The 21,981-nt window shown below is 38.4% G+C and overlaps 1 protein-coding gene across 1 annotated transcript in view; it reads right to left on the reverse strand.

The window, feature by feature from the left end:
- The window catches only part of acsl3a (acyl-CoA synthetase long chain family member 3a), a 118,481-nt gene that overhangs the window by 9,263 nt on the left and 87,237 nt on the right, over positions 1–21,981 (reverse strand). Inside the window, exons 6-12 of the mRNA XM_060834860.1 lie at positions 17,436–17,586; positions 16,087–16,210; positions 15,632–15,703; positions 13,610–13,749; positions 10,726–10,898; positions 6,451–6,525; positions 4,048–4,239 (exon numbers count right to left, since the gene is read on the reverse strand). Of these exons, the coding sequence (XP_060690843.1) occupies positions 4,048–4,239; positions 6,451–6,525; positions 10,726–10,898; positions 13,610–13,749; positions 15,632–15,703; positions 16,087–16,210; positions 17,436–17,586 (927 nt within the window). The remainder of the gene's footprint in view (positions 1–4,047; positions 4,240–6,450; positions 6,526–10,725; positions 10,899–13,609; positions 13,750–15,631; positions 15,704–16,086; positions 16,211–17,435; positions 17,587–21,981) is intronic.

Genomic DNA, 21,981 nt, shown 5'->3' on the forward strand with positions numbered 1-21,981 from the left:
TGCTGCAAAATCCTATGCTCGCCTCCTGTTTGGCTCAATAGATCAATGAGGAAGGTGGTGCAGTGTTCTGCTCCATAACCTGCTAAATGCAGCTGTAGACTGATATTTCCTATAACAATCTAGAAATCTTCAGTGACAAAGAAATACAGGGCTCTGCTGACTTCGATGGACATTGGCAAAGCTTGATTGCCTACAGTCCATTTTAAAGCAGCATTTATTTGATCAAGCTCCAGAGATCTACAATTACCACTCTTCACCGACATGTCTTCTCAGATAGTCTAAGATTATAAGACTTGCAAAGTAGCAATAGTTTCACCAGTTGTAAGATTATTAAGTAACCTTATTTTGGTACTTTAGTCAAAAAATAAAGGATTCATTGAAATAGAGAAAAAGAAAAATTGATAGACATGTTACAAATCAAAAGGAAAAACCAAAAGAACTGCAGATGCTGGAAATCAGAAACAGAAACCACTCAAAATTTGAAACTCTGCTTTATATCAAGGACTACTATAGAGAAGAGAATATGCTTTGATGCATTCGCGATGCATATTGCCTGTTTCCTAAAAGTGAATTGTGAACATTTTTAAAAAGTATCAGAGCGGGCTAGCAGCATGTTGTAAATATCCTTAATCTACTAACCACAATGCTAATAGAACACCTATTAGCCAAAATCGCTGCAGTTACATTGTTAACATGATCTCAATATCTCTTGGTGAGGTTCATCATTTTCAGGATCAGTAGGCTTAGGAACAGAATGGAATTGAATACATTGGAAACATTAGACTATGCAGGCAGAATTGGTTAATCCTTTTGTGACACTGGAGATTTTTCATCTGGGAATTTCCCTGAAGGTGTCAGCACTGGTTATATATGATTCAAGGGAATGCTTGCAAAAGAGCTGCGCTTTGCTGTCAGTCAAAGGAATGGCCTTCTACCAGTCATGCTATTTCTAAACCCTGGTTAAATAATCTAATAATGAAATTTGGAAGTCAACAGAGTTATTTAAAACAAGTTTTTTTTTTCACTTCTAAAGATCCAAGACATTGAAGCTCTACAATGGTTCAGATTAACTCCTGACTCAGTCAGGTGAAATGATACCAAATGGGAAGTCAAATGGATTGTGGTTCAAAGGTTGCTCAAATGTCTATGCTCTTTAACTTGATGCCTCATCTAAATCCTGATAATGTATGAAAAAGGGATGTGTATCTTTCTATCGAAAGTACAATAAATAATTCTAACAATGGAGAGCATACATCTTTATATAAAACTAGTTGCCACAAATACCATTTTATGTTACAATGTTAAGTTCTTTGAGAAGTATGAATTGGGAAATTAGAAAAATAAATGGAGATTAAGTTAATTACATTTGTGTAAAATATTTGCATCAGATCCAAATTGCCCATTATGCTTGGAGACAGTTTAAGTAAACAGCTGCTTCCAGATGTTTGCTGACTGCTTACTAACCGGGAAACAGCTCAGAATGTTAACTAAATCCTGGAGGCAACTTTGCAGTTAAACATATGGCAATGCTTTAGTAGGAGCACTTGTAGTTCTCAGAAGGGCACAAAGATATAATTCCTAATAAAATCTGGCATTTTTAGTTGTTGACAAATGCATTTTCCCAAGATTAAACCAAGTTTCTGCCAATTACAAGTCAAAAGACAGAAAAGAAAAAAATTTAAGGGCAGCCACACAAAAAATATTCAATAGGCATACGTACTTATAACTCTGTGGGAAGCTACAGAAGTGATTGCTGGGCCCCTTGCTGAGTTATCTGTGTCATCGATAGACACAGGTGAGGTGCGAGAAGACTGAAGGTTGGTTAACATGGTGCCACCACATAAGGTAATAAGGACAAGCAAGGGAACTACAGACCAGTGAGCCTGATATCAGTGGCGGGCAAGTTGTTTGAGGGAATCTTGAACAACAGGATTTATATGTATTTGGAAAGGCAAAGACTAATTAGGGATAATCAACATGGCTTTATGCATAGGAAACAGTGTCTCACTAACTTGATTGCATCTTTTGAAAAAGGACATCGGTTAGGCCACTTTTGGAATACTGTGTACAATTCTGGTCTCCCTCCTATTGGAAGTATGTTGTGAAGCTTGAAAGTGTTCAGAAAAGATTTACAAGGATGCTGCCAAGATTAGAGGATTTGAGCTACAGGGCGAGGCTGAATATGCTGCGGCTGTTTTCCCTGAAGCGTTGGAGGCTCAGGAGCGATCTTATGAAGGTTTTTAAAATCATGAGTGACATGGATAGGGTAAGTAAACAATGTTTTTTCCCTGGAGTGGATGAGTCATAGAGGTATACAGTACAGAAATAGACCCTTCGGTTGAACTCGTCCAAAACCATGCCCTCAAGTTCTGGACTCCTGGAGGGCTAGGCTTAGGGTGAGAAAGGAAATATTTAAGAGATACCCAAGGGGCAACTTTTTCACACGTAGGGTGGTACAGGTACGAAATGGGCTCAGGGGAAGTGAAGGCGGCTAGTACAGTTACAACATTTAAAAGGCTTCTGGATGGGTCTATGAATAGGAAGGGTTTAGAGGGATATGAACCAAGTGCTGGCAAATGGCACTAGATTAGGTAAGGACATCTGGTCAACATGGACAAGTTGGACCAAAGGGTCTGTTTCTGTGCTGTACATCTATGACTCTAAGCAACAAAGATTGATGAGGGCAGAGCAGTGGACATGATCTATATGGACTTCAGTTAGGCATTTAACAAGGTTCCCCATGGATGACTGGTTAGCAAGGTTAGACCACATGGAATACAGGGAAAACTAGCCACTTGGATACAGAACTGGCTTGAAGATAGAAGATGGCGGTCAGGAGTTGCTTTTCAGACTGGAGGCCTGTGACCAGCTGTGTGCCACAAGGATCAGTGCTGGGTCATCTGCTTTTAATCATCTTATATAAATGATTTTGATATGAACATAAGAGGGGTCATTCGTAAGTTTGCAGATGACACCAAAATTGGAGACGGAGTGGACAGCAAAGATTTTCTCAGAGTACAACGGAATCTTGATCAGACAGGCCACTGCACTGAAGTGGCAGATAGAATTTAATTTATATAATGTGAGGTGCTGCATATTGAAAGGGCAAATCAGGGCAGGACTTATACACTTAATGGTAAGGTCCTGGAGTATTGTTGAACAGAGACGTTGGAGTGCAGGTTCATAGTTCCTTGAAAGTGGAGTCATAGATAGGATAGTGAAGGTGGCATTTGGTATGCTCGCCTTTTTTTGGCTAGTGCATTGAATATAGGAGCTGGGAGGTTATGTTTCTATGTTGCAGCTGTACAGGACACTGGTCAGGCCACTATTGGTATTGTGTGCGCAAATCTGGTCTCTCTGCTTTAGGATGGATGCTGTGAAACTTGAAAGCGTTCACAATATATTTTAAGAATGCTACCAGGGTTGGAGAATTTGAGTTATAAGGAGAGGTTGAATAGACTGGGACTATTTTCCCTGAAGCATCGGAGGCTGAGGGCTAACGTTAAAGACTTTTATAAAATCATCAGGACTGTGGACAGAACAGATAGACAAGGTCTTTTCCTCGGGGTGGGGAGGTCCAAACTAGAGGGCACAAGTTTAAGGTGAGAGAGGAAAGATTTAAAAGGGACCTAAGCAGCAACTTTTTCATGCAGAGAGTGCTGCATGTATGGAATGTGCTGCCAGAGAAGTGGAGGAGGCTTTGTCAATTATAACATTTAAAAGGCACCTGAATGAGTATATGAATAGGAAGAATTTAAAGGGATATGGGCCAAATGCTGACAAACGAGACTAGATTTATCCAGGATATCTGGTCAACATGGACGAGTTGGACTGAAGGGCCTGTTTCTGTGCTGCACATATCCATGACTCTACTTATGGAACTGAAACCTTCTAAACAAAACGGTTTGCAATAATGTTTCAGCTCATCTGTTTCTTCTATTCAAACACATCAATACAAAAAAAAACTTATGGACTACTACAATTGGACATTCACTAGAAATTTAAATGCTAAAGTTTACTATATCTACAGGCTCTTCAGATACTAACCAATGACCTTAAGGCATCCATCATCTTGAAATTCGCCTATATCGCCAGTACAAAACCATGCCTGTCCATCCTTATCTACAAAATAATCTTCCAGTGTTTTGGATTTATTCTTGAAGTAGCCCAGGGTAACATTTGGGCCACCAATAAGAATTTCTCCTCTAGCATGTGGCTTGTCATATACGGTATATCCACCTGGTCAGAAAGAAAAAAAATACAGACTTCATTCTGAACAACACACAAATTATCAGCAAATTTATTTCATATTTTTAAACAAATCTATCACTTAAAATATTTTGGCCTAAGTCTCGTCATTTCAACTCTTAAAATCCCAGTTGTGGGGAATATTGTATTTCATTCCATATTAGCACGGTTACCATAATAATAGATTAGCTCCATTTTAACCTAACACAACTACTAAGAACTTGCATTTTAACTCCTCCCAGTGATTCTAGTATAAAACCATTAGATTAACACTGGGACACGTATATTTTGCTGTTAGCATGGAAAATGTATACAATCCCCATGCTGTCCTTGGGATGTCTGACACTATTTTGGCTTTAAAAAGGCACTCTCTCACCTGGATAGTGTTGAGCCACTTGATCAAGTCCTCAAGGATGTAATTCTAGCCCCCTCCCCATTCCAGCTCCAGCCCCAGAGCTACCAGTCAGAGGCCACTAGCTCTCCTGTACAGTCAGTATCATCAGGAGCAGTGGCTGCTTTGAGTAACTGAGGCCTTCACTATAGATTGCCACTGGATTCCTGGAGTTAGGTGCAGTTGGGAATGGAGTCAGATGGAAAGGTGAGGGTACTTTCAGCCTCCTTGACCAACAGGTTATTGACAAATCCAACAAGGTTTACCTGATGGCTGTGGGTCTGGGAGACCCAAGAGAACTTGTTAAATCCTTCAGCCACCATTAAATCCTGGTCTGCCTTCACCCATATATAGCTCATCTACATCTATGCCTTCATCATCTTTAGACCTAACAACTCCAATTCTATCTATGCTGGTCTGCCCATCACATTGCATTTACCACAAATAAAGTCATTCAAAACTTTTATTTTTAAAACTCATATCCTAACTTGAAGTCTTGTTCACAGATCATTCTGGGGCACACAGATCTATAATGGCTCATTCTGTCAGTGCACTTATTTTTTAAAATTCACATCCTGGTTTTCAATTCCATCATGGTATCAACCCTCCCAACTTTAGTAACCTTCGCTGGCGTTGCTACTCTTGAAGATCTCTGTACTCTTCCAATTCTGGCTTCTTATACAACTCTGATTTTATTCACTCCATTACCCTTGTTAAGCCTCTGCACCTCTTGACTTGCTGTGAACACTTCTTTGATCATCTATCCTAATACCTTCTCAAATAGTTCAGTTAACCTTTGCTTGAAAGCTACTCCTGTAAACCATATTGCGATGTCCTATGGTGTCAAAGGCGCCACAAAAATGCATGTTGATGTTGCGCACTGTGATATAAACAATGATATTTATATATATATATTTGAAATCAATTATTGGCAACTCAAGGTTATTAGAGACTTATGGAATTTTTTTTAGCTTAATGAAACATCGACAGCTTAGAGTGAGACTTTTGCATTTTAGTTTTGACTTTGAAATTTGGGCAGTCCTGTGAAGTTCTTTGACTAAAAAGTCAGATAGACAAATGTACCTGAAAAATGAATGGCACACAATATTACTTTAGACAGTCAGTCCCAGACCAGAAATGTTGGGATAAAATCCTGAAGAGGTTATTAAAACTCCACACATTTTTGCAAGTTTGCGATAGCTCCAAGAAGAAGCCATCTTAAGTCTCAGTCTAAAAAATTTGAAGACACAAATGACTTAAACTTACTGAGGTGTTGGCTCTGGTGTATTATACAAGTGATGTTTTAGGTACTAAACCAGGGATGTGCTTTTGGTACTATACTAAAGCCATTTTGTTTATTTTCAATTTATAAGAGAGTGTGTTTTGAGATTACTATGTTGTTAAAAATGTTTGAAGTTGAATTACAAGTAATGGTTTGGTTTGTTCCATTTTATCTTTTGCTCCTTGGTTAGTAAAGATCTGTTTTATTGTTGAAGCAAAATCTGCAGCATTGTATGCGTATGCTTCAGTGAGAAGCCACTAATCTATTAAGCCAAGTTCTGTCTTGGATCTGACTTGTCCAGTAATAGCATTAACTGGGATCATAACGGTAAGGATACATTATAACCCATAGCTGGAACAAACTATAACATAGTAGGGCTGCAAAAATTACAATTTGCTAATGGAAAATATTACCCAAAATACCTTTGCTTTCTTGGATGCTTAATATGGACATAACAAAATTGAAACTAAGTTTTATTTCTTAATGGAAATTCTGTATTCCTTTATTTGAAACCAGTGACATTGCTCACCTTCTTCCCAGTTTTTTAGCGTAATCTCACAGCATGGTAGTGGAGCTCCAACACGACCAGTGGTGTAATCAAATACTAAAACCAAAATATGCATGAAGTACATGTTTTTATAAATCTATGAAGATATTATAATACATTATTACACAGTCAAATACAGACTCTTGAATATGGACAAGGTAATGCAACTTCCAACATGATAATGTTACATCGACTATGTTTTCCCAATCTCTGTCCTCCATTGTCTTAAACCCTTGATGTTAGGATGAAAACAATAAAATGTGTTTATTTCTTAATATACGTTGCAAAATCCTGAGTTTACAACCTAATTTTCATAAAATCTATCCAGTGTATCCTATTAATATTGTGCACATCTGAATTTTTATGAAAATGGTTTTGATAGAGATTTTTTCAAAAGGCAAATGAAAACATGATTTTCTAGTTTGTGCTTTGGTTCAAATCTTTCAACAATGAAGGCGATGTAACAATTACATCAATTATAAACAAATTATTGCAGACTTTCCTGACAGAGAAAAATATTTTTAGCAGGGCCCAATTTGTTAATTAGAGAAAAGTCCACTATTTTTTCACAGCACAGTGAGTCAGTGCAAATGTTACAAAATCTGAGTTATAAATATTAATATTTCATCTTTTTAGAGTATTTAATCTTCAATTTGCATTCAACATTTTTGCATCGAGTTCCTACACAATTAGAGGAATCTTGATCATCCAAATATCAGATTATCCGAAGGAGATCGAGATCCTTATAGAAACATTAGATCAAAGAGCTGTTTCAATGCTTATTGCTTCTTTTGTTTACAGGTACCGTCATCTCTCTCCCCACACTTTCCCTGGGGTTCTACACAGGGGTGTACCCTAAACTGCCCTTCCCCAGATAATCTCTCCAACATTGTCCTGTACAGGGCAAAAGTGGAACTTGTCAAAAAGTTGTAGTAAAGAGTGTGTGCGTGCTATTTGGAGACTTGCCCCATAAAGGCAGCAGCAGTCTTACTGTTGGTGTATATTCTGGCAGCCCTTGAGGAGTTGGGGGCGTGGGGGGATGGCTGGAGTGCAGAAGGGGGTTGAATGGTGGGTAGGGGTCGATGTGGTTGTGGTGGAGAGGGCGGGGTGGTCAGAGTGAGAGGAGGTGGGGGCTCGGGCTTGCACGCAGTATGCTGCTGCCTCATCTCCTAAATGGTAAGCAGACCATAGAGAACACTGAGTCCCAGAAGAAATCAACTAACCGAATAATCAATTATCCAAGCAAAATAGTGCCTGCCCATCTCATTCGGATAATTGAGGTACCTCTGACAGGAAAAGGACATTTATTCAGTACCTTTTAGATACAGAGGAACCTCAATTATCTGAACAAGATGGGCGGGTACTATTTTGCTTGGATAATTGATTATTCGGTTAGTTGATTTCTTCTGGGGTTTGGAATCTTGTGAAGTCTGCTCCCTGTTCAGGAGACTAGGCAGCAGCACACTCCCAAACTCCTCTCCCCCCTCCCCACCAACCCCATCCACTCCCATCCCACCCCCATGCTAGCCCCCAAGCCCATCCGCACCTCCCAACGTCTAACCTTCATCTGCTCCCTACACACACACACACCCCACTGCCCCCCAGCAGCTGGACCGGACACCAACAGTTAAGACTGCTGCTGCCTTTGTGGGGTAAGTCTCCAAATAGCGCGCACACTTTTTACTGCAACTTTTTGACAGGTCCACCTCTGCCCTGTACAAGTCAATGTTGGAGAGATTATCTGGGGAAGAGAGGTTTTAGGGTACACCACTATATAGAACTCCAGGGAAAGTGTCGGGGGGGGGGGGGGGGTCAGTCATTTAGAGATGGTGTCTGGACTGAGGTAGGTTTAGGGTGAGAGAGGAAAGATATATAAGGGGCAACTGTTTCACGCAGAGCGTGGTACTTGTATGGAATGAGCTGCCAGAGGATGTGGTGGAGGCTGGTACAATTGCAACATTTAAGAGGCATTTGGATGGGTATATGAATAGGAAGGGTTTGGAGTGATATGGGCCGGGTGCTGGTAGGTGGGACTAGATTGGGTTGGGATATCTGGTCGGCATGGACGGGTTGGACCGAAGGGTCTGTTTCCATGCTGTACATCTCTATGACTCTTCTCGACAGTATTTCAGTGAGCAGAGTTCATTTTTAATTTGTACCTGTAAACAAAAGACGCGATCATGGTTGAAACAGCTCTTAAATAGAATGTTTCTTTGGCACCTTGAGATCTCCTTTGGATAATCCGATATTTGGAAAATTGATATTCAGATAATCAAGGTTCATCTGTACATCATATGTTTACATAATTACTGACATTTCATTACCATTAACAAGAATGGAAACAAAACTCAAGAGTCTTTGATTCCCACTATAATATAGTCTACATATGCATCAAAATATGACATCTTTGCTCTTTGTAATATGTTTTGCCCAAGTAGAAGGATTACTTCAAAATACCACAGTACTGCAATGAAAAATATTGCAGAAAAATCTTAATGGAAACACTCCATTAGTGAACAAAATATATCTAATATCCAGATGTTCCCAATTATGCAAATTACATTAGGATGAACATATCAAAACCTTGCCAAAATAAAGCTTATTGTTTAAACGTTTGGAACAAGCTGGAGAGAGTTCTTTTGGTTGCGATCTCCTCCATTCAAGAAACTGCTGTTAATCATGGAGAAGGAGATACTCATGCAACTTCCTCTGCCGGTGAATTATTTAACTATCCATCACTATTCATGTTTGGATGTGGCAGAACTTTAGAACTTGAATTTCCTCTATTTGTTGTGGGCTCACTTAGCCCTGTTGTTTCCCTGCATATGCTGTTGGTTGCAGGTAGTCCTGTGTTATAGTTTCACTAGGTTTACAACTTAGGTATGCCTCGTGTTGATCCAGGCATGTGGTCATGCACTCTTTACTGAACCATGGTTGTCCTTCTGGCAGAGTGGGAGATATGCTGGGTGAAGAGGTTGCAGATTGTGTTTGAGTATTCTGATACTAACAGCCACAATGTTTCATGAATGCCCAGAATGGAGTTACTATATCTATTCAAACTCTATCCCATTTACACAGTAATAAAGCCACACAATATGATAAGGGCATTCTCAATGTGAGGATAGGAAATCGTCCTCCACCAGGACAGCATAGTGGTCACTTTTACTAATACTTTCATAAACAGCTACATCAAAAGGGGGAGGCAGACTGATGAGGATGAGATGTTATTCTCACTTGCTGGTCTCATTACCACCTGACACTGACTCAGTCCAGCAGCTATGTCCTTTAGGACTAATCAAACTAGATCAATGATCTTATCATGAATTCTTGGTCAAGGACACAAAAGTCCTCTGCACATTCTGTGCCCCTGCCACACTCAATGCATTGTTCTAGTATTTAACATGGAAGGATATTAATTTACCAACCAGGAGGTGAGCACTGTGTGGTACGAAGTTTCCTTGCCCATGCTTGACATGGTCATGAGACTTTATGGGGTCTGCAATCAATGTTAAGGATTCCAGGGTTAACTCCTTCCCACTTGATTATCTCCGTGTTGCTGACACTGCTGGGTCTGTTTTGCTAATGGGACAGGTCATGTTTGGGAATTGTGTTGGTTGTATCTCTGACATTGTCAGCAAGGTATGGTTTTGTGAATATGACAATATGAGGCTATTGTTTGACTAATCTGAGACACAGCACTCCAAATAAGAAACTAAACCTCAGGTATAAGTGAGCGCAACTTTGCAGGGTCAACAGAACTCAGCTGCCACTGTTGTTTCTGGTACATAGGTTAATGTCATGTTGTATTGTGTTTCATTCCATTTTTGGAGACTACTTAAGTGATTCGCTAGGCCATTTCTAAGGACAATTAAAAGGTGACCACATTGAAGTGCATTTGCAATCATTTGTAGACTAGACTAGGTAGGGAAGCTGCAGTCCTCAAAATGGCATTAGTGAACAAGACATTTTCTTTCACAATAATTAATAGTGGTTTCAAGATTATTATTAGCTTTTCAACTGTAGATTATTTTGTATCCAAATTTCACAACGTGATATGGTGGAATTTGAATCTGGATCCCCATAAAATTACATGGGTCACTGCATTACTAGTTCAGTATCAATACCGGAATGCTATCAGTTCACTAGCTACCTTTTTTTCATTTAACTTTATTTTTCATGTTAAAAACACATGTTTAGAGACACTGAATAAAACTGACATCTCTAGGAAGGAAAGAAAGAAATTGTAAAGTAACTAACCATCACTAATAGTCCCTGCTCCACAAGTCTCTGTTAATCCATATCCTTGTCCAACAGGGCAGCAGAAGCAGATGTTCATGAACGTTTGTGTAGATGGTGACAATGGAGCACCCCCACATAGAATGAGCCGAGTTTTTCCTCCTAACAACGAACGTATTTTTCGGAAAATCAACCTGTAGAAACAAAATATTAGTATTTCTTTCTTCAAGTACCTAGTCAATGTCAGATTAGCAATGAGCAACCAACAATCTGCTAGTCAATTTAGAAACAATAATAAAATGGAATAGATAGGTGAGAAAACCTTACCAGCAATAGTAGAAACAACAACAGAAACCTGATTGGTAACAGTAAAGTATGTCAAGACATTTAGCAGTTGGGGTATTATATTAAAGATGATGGAAACTGGGGAGGTAGCAGAATGTATTCCTAATGAGTAAATTTTAAGAATGCTTTTAGAAACGAAGAATAAATGAATCAAACATAGTATGGAGAATAAGGCAGGAAGATGCCACGGTAACAAGGACCAGCAAAAATGATGATACTTGAGTTCGTGTATTGAGTAATGGTTGAAAAGACAACATAAGCAAAGGAAAAGTGGATGAGATAAATGCCCAATTCATCACAAATGCTGTATGTTGTAAGAGTTAGGAAGTAAGTGACAACAGTATTGGAAAAGTCAATTCTGGAATGAACCAAAACATCGGAGTATTTCAGTGGCTTGTATAGTAGAATTTTACTTGGACAAGGTACAAACTTTGGACCTTGATTAAGAACCAGAAAAATGGTTGTATCTGAGTGTGAATTTGAGCAAAAATCTATAAATGGGAAACACTCTATTGGACTACCAAATTTGCCTCTAGAAAAACACATGGTTTTGGACTTGTTCAATTGTGATTTGACTCTGGAATCCTTACAACATAATTTTATTCCGTACTTCAAAGCAAAGAGTTGTTTTAGTTTCATGCTAATTTTTAAAAGAGTAAATCAGCTAATTTATATGAATATTTTTATTTTTCACAGTTGAGTCACTTTCCACGAGAAGACAGACACAAACACGTTTTTTTGGATGCTAGGAATGGACAGAATCCCAAGATGGCTCCATTTGGGATAACCCTTCCATATACAAGACAAGAAGAGTTGTAAATGTAAATTGGAGTTATTTTGTATTTGTAAACAATGGAAAATTTGGTAGCAAGGTCTGAACATTTAAAGAGATATCTAGCACCACTGTATTGACAAATAGTTTTGATCTCAATGAAAATTTAGAACCTAGAAAATCAGTGGCAAAAATGATATACTTTTGCCTTGAATAGGGAAAGCTGGTGTTTGCGAAAGAGACACTGAAATAGCCCAATATAAACTTGTTCATTCGTTTTCTGATACCAGATGAATATATTTTGAAGTTCATCATCCTTAGTGCTCTATATATTTTGCTGAAGCCTATGAATTTTGTAACTGCAGAGAACCCAAAGGAATGATGTAAGTCATGATGATCAAGTCCTTGTAAATTTCCTGGGTGTGGCTGTGTGCCAACAGTTATAAGGCTATGGTACTTATTTTACATTTGAAACAGGTAACAAGACTACTGAAATTAACATCTAAAATTATTGAATCGGAGTGGCTATCTGTAGCATACCTGAATTCCTATTGCTATTCATTTGGGATAGACTTCATCTGAACCATACAGGACCAGTGTCTCAGTGAATTGTTTAACTAGGATTACAGATAGGGCTTTAAACTAATTAGTGGAGATGGGTTCAATTGAAGGGAAGCTTATATATTAAAAAAATCAAAAAGTAACAAAAAGCATAGGTGCTGAGTAGTGAAGACACAAATGACAGTGTAACAGAAAGGGATAGAAAACATTTGCCTCGATCTGAATGCAAAGTTTTTAGAACAAGACAGATGAATTGATGACACAAATAGCAATGAATAAACATGATTTGATAGCTGTTAGAGACATGATTGCAAGATAAAGTAGTCTGCGAACTTAACATTCAAAGGGTATTTGATGTTTGGAAGAGTAGATGAAGAGGAGGAGGAGTGTCATTGTTAATAGCATCATTGCACTGCTGAATAGTGAAAAAGGTGCAATAAATCATGATGTGAAATCAGTTTGAGTGGAGATAAGGTTTAACAAGGGAAACAAAATAGCAAAGACTAGGCAAAGTAAACACAAGAAAGCTGTTCCTGATGACTACGGAGCCCTGAAATAGGGGTCAGAGTTTAACCATATGGGTAGGCCATTTAGGACTAAGGCAAGGATAAATTTCTTCACCCAAAGGAGTGGTGAGCTTGTGGAATTGTCTGCCACAGAAAGTGGCTGAGGACAAAACAATGTTTACAAGGAAGAGCTATATTTGGTTCTTAGAGCTAAAAGGGATCAAAGACAATGAAGTTCAAGTGGGAACAGTACACCGAGTTGAATGACCAACCATAATCATGTCGAATGATGGGTCAGCCTCAAAGGGCTTAATCCTGCTTCTAAGTTTCAGTGTTTCTACCAACTACACTCATCCCTGGGATAAAGGGGTTGACGTGGCAAGAATGAATAAACAGATTGAGCCTTGATTTATCAGTGTTTAGAAGAATCAGGTGCAAGCTCATTGAAAAAAATACATGTTTCTGAGGTGCTTGAGAAGGGAGATGTTGAAAAGATGCTTCACTAATTGGGTAAATGTTGAACTAAGGGATGTATTACTGTACAAGGGGACACTCATTACGTGATTAAGGAAGTAATTCTCTCAGATAGTCATGAATGTCTGGAATTCTCCATCTTTATTCTCTATAAGACATGACTATTTTTATATGTAATATTATTTATATTAACAAATGAATGTAGATTATTAAAGTAGTTTAGGCAATTTGATTATTTATATCCTACCAATCACAGAGAGGCGTGCTCCAACCCAAGGACATCTGTTTCATTTTGTAATTGTAGGCAACAACAAAGAGAGTCCGCTGTATACTATTCATGTCTTCCACTTTGGTCACAATATTCTTATAAATGCGATCCATAATTTCCTGTTGGCATATAAATTTTTAAAAACTATTATTTTATCAGTTGTGTTTTTTCTTTGTGTGATCTGTGTAATCCTTAGTATTTGACAATTTTTTTGGACGGAGGTTGATTCTGAATTCTTCTGCTAACAAGGCACAAGAACCAAGGCTTTCCAAGTCAGCTTGCTGGATAAACAGGGTCAGAAAAGTACTTGACAGTCACTATAGCATCATTAAATCTCCTTTTCCGACAGTAACCATTGCACAGCTGCCAAGCTTTCTTCCTTGTTGGAAGGATGAACATCAGGGGGCCTATCTAATCTGGTATCTTGACTTCAGTTGAATTGTGGCATTAGAAGTTTCTTTCCAAAGGAATCTGTACAATTACTCTCAATGTCACAATATAAATCCAAGAGGAATAGCAAAATAAAATCTTAAGGGATAGTTCAAGCAGCTTAAAACTTTCTTTTAAATAAATTGTCTTTTACAACTTACATTCATTGATCTGCTACAAATGCTTAGCATAGATGGGAAAGACCACCTCTATCTTGATGACTTGCGGTCAAAATTAGCCAGTATCCTTTATGATAGAAAGATTACCTTTCCCTTTGAAAATATATCCCAACTAGAAAGAGTTTAAGTAACTCCAGCTACATTCAAAATTGATATTTTAGCCTAATTTAATTTAAACGAAACAGTGAAATAAATCACATTTAACTCAGCACATACTATGAAAACTTAGCTGACAGTTGACCAACCAGTCACCTCAGGAAACATTTGAGCGCAGTTAAAAAACTAAAACCATTCAAGAATTGAGGGGAGGTGAACCTTATAAAAGCAGGATTGAAAGGTTTCAGAACTGAGCTCTGAAGGAGGGTCATTGGACCTGAATCATTAACTCTGATTTCTCTTCACAGATGCTGCCAGACTTCCTGAGTTTTTGTAGCAATTTCTGTTTTTACACCTAGAAGGGAAAATCTTTTTTACAAAGTTAACTACAAATTGCTAAATGAATTGCAGTGTCATTTTGTTCAAATAAAGTAATATTATAATAAATGTTCAACACACTAAGAAATTGGACACTAAAGTAGAGGGAAATTACTTTTTGGATCTCAGTGCTGAGATGGTCTGAATTTTAAAAAAACTAATTTGAAACAGTGAGTGAAAGACAGCCTCTCCTGTCTTGTGACAAGCCAAATGACTTAAGTATTAATTCCTCAAGTTGGACCTACTTCTCCACACTCTCCTCTCTTTCAACTCTTTTACCATCCCATTACCCAGCATCGATAGTCAGCCCCCTCACATTGGTACACTGTCCTTAAAAAAAAATAAAATCTTTGCTGGCCACAAGTGAACTCACCTTTAAAACCTTTGTCAAACCCTTTCCTGACCACCTTGACCATGCCCTCTTATGTTCAATTAGCCTCTCTGAAACACTCCAATCTGAGCCAGAATGAAGTGATATGAGACTTCATGAAATATGCATTCTCCCACTGCTTTAACAGCACAATTCCAATGCAATGTCATTTAGAAAAAAAAATGAATGCATAAGGTTTATCTTGAATCCAAGGACAATCTTAACCATTTAGGGTAGGGGAATAAGTCTGGGTGGTTTGCACTTTGGAGGGTCAGAGTGGACTTGTTGGGCCAAAGGGCCTATTTCCATACTGTAGAGATTCTAATCATTAACCTGTAGACACCATTACTCACATGCAGATCTTTCTCACAAAAAAAATCAGTTTTATACAGTGTAAGCAGCAAATCTCCCAAATAGAACCGATGGGATAACAGATTTTTGGAATTAAGCAATATGAACTTATGCAGTGTTTATAATGAAAACATTTGTTGAGTTATGAATCTATTTTGCAACAACTTGCTCTGGCCATGTCCAATTTCTAAAACTTACCGGTACAGCTGCCAATAGTGTTGGTTTAAGTACCGTTGTATCACCTTTGCTTCCTTTCTTGATTTTAGCAGACTACAAAACAAATAGGCAGAAAGTATTATCCTTCAAAACTACAATATCTTTCACCACTTAGATTTGTGCATTTCCACTTAAATAAATATAGGTTTGAGGATAACTGTTTAAATATTTCAGTAATACAAACTACATAGCCACAAAACCATATCAAAGCTTTATTAAGTAGAAATTATAATGCTTTTTTTCAACTTTTGAAGGTACAGATAAAAATCCTGTAAATCTGTATCAGGTACAGCAATTGATAGGATGTTAATGCAAGAATAAATGTTAATTAAATAGAAAATAGCAGTGTTTAAAATGCAGTTAAATCATTACAATATTTGACTCCTACAATCATTTTAAATGAGATTTTAAAAATGAATGTATTGATAAATCTGTACCTGGTCTGCCAAAGTCTGAGGGGAGGAGTAGCCAATGCAACAGCCGCAAGCCATACAAAGTGTTTCCGCACTCAGCTCCAGGACATGTGCCAGGGGTAGGTAACCAATGTACGTATCCTTTGGTCTTTATAGAAAATATAAAATTCAAGCAGGTTTTCAACAATTACACCAAATATGGGCCTTATAAAAGCCTTTAAGATCGAACAGATTTTTGACACAATTAATCTGTTGGTTGAATAATAACATTTGTCTTGCAAAACGTCACATTGAAGTCCAATTAAAGCAGAAAATCTTAGTTCACGCTGAAGTATTGGCCAAGTCCAGAGGCCAGTACCCCATCACCAAGTCACCCTTTTTGTTCCCCCAAATGCAGACTGGGCCAGCTTTCAGAGTGAACAGAACTTCTGACACTCCTATTTATATCTGTCAGCCAGAGCTCCCTGATTGGACCTGGTTAATTGTCCCAATCAGGGATCTCATTCTATGCGGTCTACCTGGCTGACCTCGTTACAATCAATGCACAGTGCAATACTGACCAAATGTTTCAAGGCCAACTTTTAAAGCAAGTTCTTCTTTAAGTTAAGTTTTCAGATATATTGAAAACACCCCAAGCTATTCTCAGAACAGTAGGTTATTTCCAGCTTAGTGTAAAATTTAACATTCATATTTCAAAAGTGCATTTTATCTATAAAACCCTTTTAAATGTCCTGAAGATGCTAGAAGAGCTACATAAAAGCAAATTATTTGTCTTTTCAGAGAATTATGCCTGTTGATTTATCTTTGAGACCACATCAAAATTCAGTATGAACAAGAGACTACCCACAAAGATTAAATTGTACCTCTGTATTTGATAGAGCGTGAATTAATAAAATTCAGGTGGGATATAACCTGACTCTAGAAGACAGAGATACAAACTCTCCACCTTAGTAGGGTTTAGAATTATACTAGTTGAATTAGGTATCACAGAATATGACAGAATTAATAACTTCTGGTTAATCAAATCTACTATTATACAAAAGCACTCAGATTGAGCTGTAAAAGGACCTTTGCAGAATAACTATAAGTGAAAGTACTAGCCAACAAATGATCTTCAACAGGTAAAGATGTGGTAGGATTATTTTGAATTGACAGAACTCCCTCATTTCTTTTTCCTTTCAAAACCCTAAGTTTCACTTGTTTTTTTTTGACAATTTATTAAAGTCAATTAAAAATTATAGCTCATTTCAGTGTATGCATTGTACCCTATATAAAAGTTTTTAAAATGCTTGGTAATTAATTATATATAGTCCACAACAGTTTTCCAGTGCAGGCAAGTAAAACTTCCCAGTTAAACCATTAATTATACATACCCCAAGTCAGGAACTCTAGAACACATTCCTGCTATCCCAGCAATGAGGTTGCTGTGTGAAATCATCACTCCCTTTGGTAAGCCTGTAGACCCGCTTGTGTACATTATTACGGCAACATCTAAAGATGTAGGTTTGGTTCGTGGTCTATTCACTATGATGGAAAAAATAAGCAATTCTTGAAATTATGAAATAAGATGAAAATAAAATACTTTATCCCATTAAGATTTTCACCTACACAACAAACATCCTGCTTCCTTTACCAATCATTTTACAGATTCAAAGCTGGGTCATTTAGTAATTATACCTGCACACAAGCTTACTTGTAGACGATTGGCAAAAACCTTTAGGAATACTAAAGACATTATTTTAAACAAATCTATAACTTCAAAAAACCATAAAATTTCCATGAAAACATTCACCTTTTTAAAGATGCCTTTAAGAAAAATGAGAATACACAATGGAATCTATTACAAAGAACATACATTTATGAAAGGGAAATCATGCTTGGCAATTTGTTTTTTGAGGATGCAACTGGAAGATTAGGACAAGGACACAGCTATTCAATTTGGAAATCAAATGCAAAGTTTCTAAGGCAGCTGACAACACAAAACTAGGTGGAAATGGGGAGTCTAAAAGAGATGAAAAGTACTTCATGGAGATTCAGAAAGGCCAAGAGCAAGGCAGATGGAGCATAATATGGAAAGATGCTAAGTTGTGAACTTTGAAGAAAAAACAAAGACAGCATTTCTTAAATGGATGAAAATCAGAAAATGTAGATGTTCAAAAGAACTTGGGCATCCATACGGAGTGTCACTAAATTAGGGTGCAAGTGCAGCAAGAAATTAGGAAGGCAAATGGACTTTGGTCTTTATTCCTAAAGGATTTGAGTACAAGAATGAGGATCTCTCTCTTTGCAACTATGTATAGCTTTGGTGAGACTGCACCTGGGTTAGCATTTACAGTTTAATGGTCTCCTTACTCAAGACGATATACTAACCATAGACAGAGTGCAACACAGTTCAATAGGCGGATTCCTTGAATAGCAGGATTATCGAAGAGGAGAAATTGAGCAGAATAGGCATGTAATCTCTCAGCTTTAGGAGAATGAGAAGTTATTTAATTAAACATGCAAAACTGTTACAAGGCTGAACAGAGTAGACGAATAAAGAATGTTTCCACTAGCTAGACAGAGGGGGGTCTAGAACCCGGGACACAATAGCAATTAGCACAGAGGCAAGGAGAGATTTCTTCATTCTAGATAGCACATCTTGGGTATTCTCTACTCCAGAAGACTGTAGAGACCGAGACATTGAGTATGATAAAGAGAGAAGCTTACAGATATTAAGGATATCATGGGAAATGGAGATAGTGCAGGAAAAGTGTGTTCAGGTAGATCAGCCATAATCTGAACGGTGGAACAGATTCAATGCCAAATGGACAAATCCTGCTCCAATTTTATGTGCTATTATGGCCAGCTGCAGAGGACAAACTGAAGCAAAAACACTGGATCATCATTCAAAAAAAAAATCAAGTTATACAATAATGAACATAAGTGAAATAAAAACAACACTCTGCATATATGTGAAGCAGTGATTCTGAATAAGTCTTTTAATACTTCAATAAATATAATCAACCAAATGAGACACCAGAATTCTTAGTTACATTGGTACCATCTGGAATGTTATTGCATGGTAGATTTCTGCCTATGCTGTTTCAACAAGTCTTAGCCAACCATGAAAGAAACGCCCTTATGTCCTGCATGAGAATGCCAACTCAAATCTATGAACCTATGGCCACCAATGAATGGATCAGGACTGCACCAGCTTGTTTCAAACAGGAAGCATGCACCTTTAAAATCATGCCCAAAGAGATGAAAGGACAACACTGTTGTTAACAAGTAAGGTTTCACTCTATTACAATCTTTCACTTTATTCATCTAATAAAGAAACCTTATTTAAAAAGAGCCAAAACAAATGCAGCAATATAGTATTGATTTAAAAAGTGAAGGATAGAGCAACAAAGTTTAAGAGCAGCTGCATTTAAGCCATATTCATCGCATTTGTTGCGACTCTACACCATAGTTATTTTCTGTGGGAATCACTGGTCTGAACTGTTAAACAAAATTTACACAATATTCTATACACATTAGTTGCAAAATTTCTAAAAATTCTGAAGCATGAAGCCCCACAATCTATCTAGTAATTGTAATTAACTCCAGATGTGCCAGATCTCCACCAAATGGAATTGCTCTTTATTCACATGCCCTGAGGCTGCTGTGGATACACCAAGGCATGGGAAATTTGATATATGAAGCAAAGAGACAAAATAAAAAGTATTTCAAACAGTTTATTCTTCTCAAATATGTACTGACATTTAACGAAAAGTTTTAAAAAAGTGTAAAATTCAGTTTCCTTATGCTGAGCAGTGATTTAAGACAGTCATTTCACTTTTCAGTACTATAGTTCTAAATACAAAGCCATCAGACAGTACTGTGGCGCACAGTTAAATAAGCAGAGCTAGTCATCCTTACTATAGCTTTCCAATGGCAAGAAAAGTATTCTCACAGAAGCTACAAATTGATAGCCAATGCTTCTCATGATTGATTGAACAGCTGATTGATTAAATGAAACAACATACAGCGAATGTGTTGTACAAGCCACATTCATTTTTGGACTCGTGTTCAAATTTGATGAGGCAAGCTTAATAAAAATTGCCTGGGTCAGATTTTTAAAAAAATAAAAGGAGTATGCCAAGTCAGGAATTTCCTTCCATGTGACGCTGTATCCATCCAGCAGAAACACACTGCCTTACTTTCAGGGAAATAAATTATCAGCTTCTAAAGGAGGCAATGGAGGTTGGTGGAGGTGGGGGGTGGGGTGGGGCAAAGAGATGCTGATATTAGAGAGCTTGAATCGCTGTTTTTTTTTCTGTGGAACATCAGCCTCATCCACATTTATGATTTTAAAACACTCTGGTTCTCACCAAGTCCCCCACCACCAAGTCCAAACCAAGCAAATGACTCCTTGACATCTCCTATACCCCATTCATTCTCATTCACCCAGCATGAAGTACAAAGCCAAACAAACACAAAAGACACTTGCAAATTTGAAATGCTCATCAGAAACACCTTTGAAAAACACTGACAATTTTATGAGCAGATAAATAGGGCAACGAACGCAAGGAATGAAAGTCCCATTGAGGAAACCTTCAATCCACTTCCCACCTCTTAATCTTGTCCAAAAACATGCAAGCATTGAAAATTTTTTTCAGAGATTGGCCAGGTTCCACAAACCAAAAAAAAATACAAAGCTGATTCTCTCCTTGAAGCAGCACAATAGACCCTTGCGGAGTCGAATTCAGTACTTATTCTTAGAGCTAAGAATTTGTATAGAGGTCATCTGGAAAAAACTGATATTGACCATCTACTTAAATTGCTTAAGCTGATACAGTTGCCAGATGGTAACAAGAAGAATACTTGGCTGTGCTCTAAGAATGGCCTTATCTGATCTTTGTTTGAAGAGGCTTTTTTCAATATTGCCCAAACACACAGGCATCAAGAGGTGTTTACACTGAAGCTTTCCAATGCTTGCAGTTGACAACTTTATAGAGCCATAGAGATGTACAGAGGAACCTCGATTATCCGAATACCAATTATACAAAGGAGATCGCGAGGTCTCAATGGAAACATTACATCAAAGACGTGTTTCCAACAGTGATGCGTCTTTTGTTTACAGTGATTAAACAGGCACCATCTCCAAATGACTGACCGACCTACCCCACCCCCCCACATTTTACCTGGAGTTCTACAGCACGGTGTACCCTAAACCCCACCGCCAGATAATCTCTCCAACATTGACCTGCACAGAGCAAACGTGGAACCTGTTAAAAAGGTGCAGTAAAAAGTTGTGTGCACGCTATTTAGAGATTTACCCCACAAAGGCAGCTACAGCAGCAGTCTTGTTATTGGTGTACAGTCCAGCTGACCGGAGAGGGGGTGGGGGCAGACGGGGAGGGGGCACAGTATTGGATGGGGTTGGGTGGAGGGAAAGTGGGGTCGGTGTTGGACAGGGTTGGGGCCGTGTTAGACGGGTAGGGGTAGTGTTGGACGGGTTTGGGGGGCGGTGTTGGAGGCGGGGTTGGACGGGGTTGGGGGGCGGTGTTGGACAGGTTTGGGGAGCGGGGGACGGTGTTGGGGAGTGGGACAGTGTTGGATGGGGTTGGGAGGGGGAGAGGGGTGCTGGGTTGGACAGGGCTCTGGGGGCGGGGTCTCACATGCTGCTGCAGTCTCCTGAGTGGGGAGCAGACATTAAAAACTCTAAGCCCTAGAGGAAAGGGATTGAAATCAATTAACCATATAAATTGATTATCTGAACGAAATAATGCCCACCCATCTCGTTCGGATAATTGAGGTTCCCTGTTTAGCACAGAAACAGATCCTTCAGTTCAACTTGCCCATGCCAACCAGATATCCCAACCCAATCTAGTCCCAGCCACCAGTACCTGGCCCATATCCTTCTAAACCCTTCCTATTCATATACCCATCCAG

This window comes from Hemiscyllium ocellatum, chromosome 13 (genome assembly GCF_020745735.1).
Source record: "Hemiscyllium ocellatum isolate sHemOce1 chromosome 13, sHemOce1.pat.X.cur, whole genome shotgun sequence".
NCBI lineage: Eukaryota > Metazoa > Chordata > Chondrichthyes > Orectolobiformes > Hemiscylliidae > Hemiscyllium > Hemiscyllium ocellatum.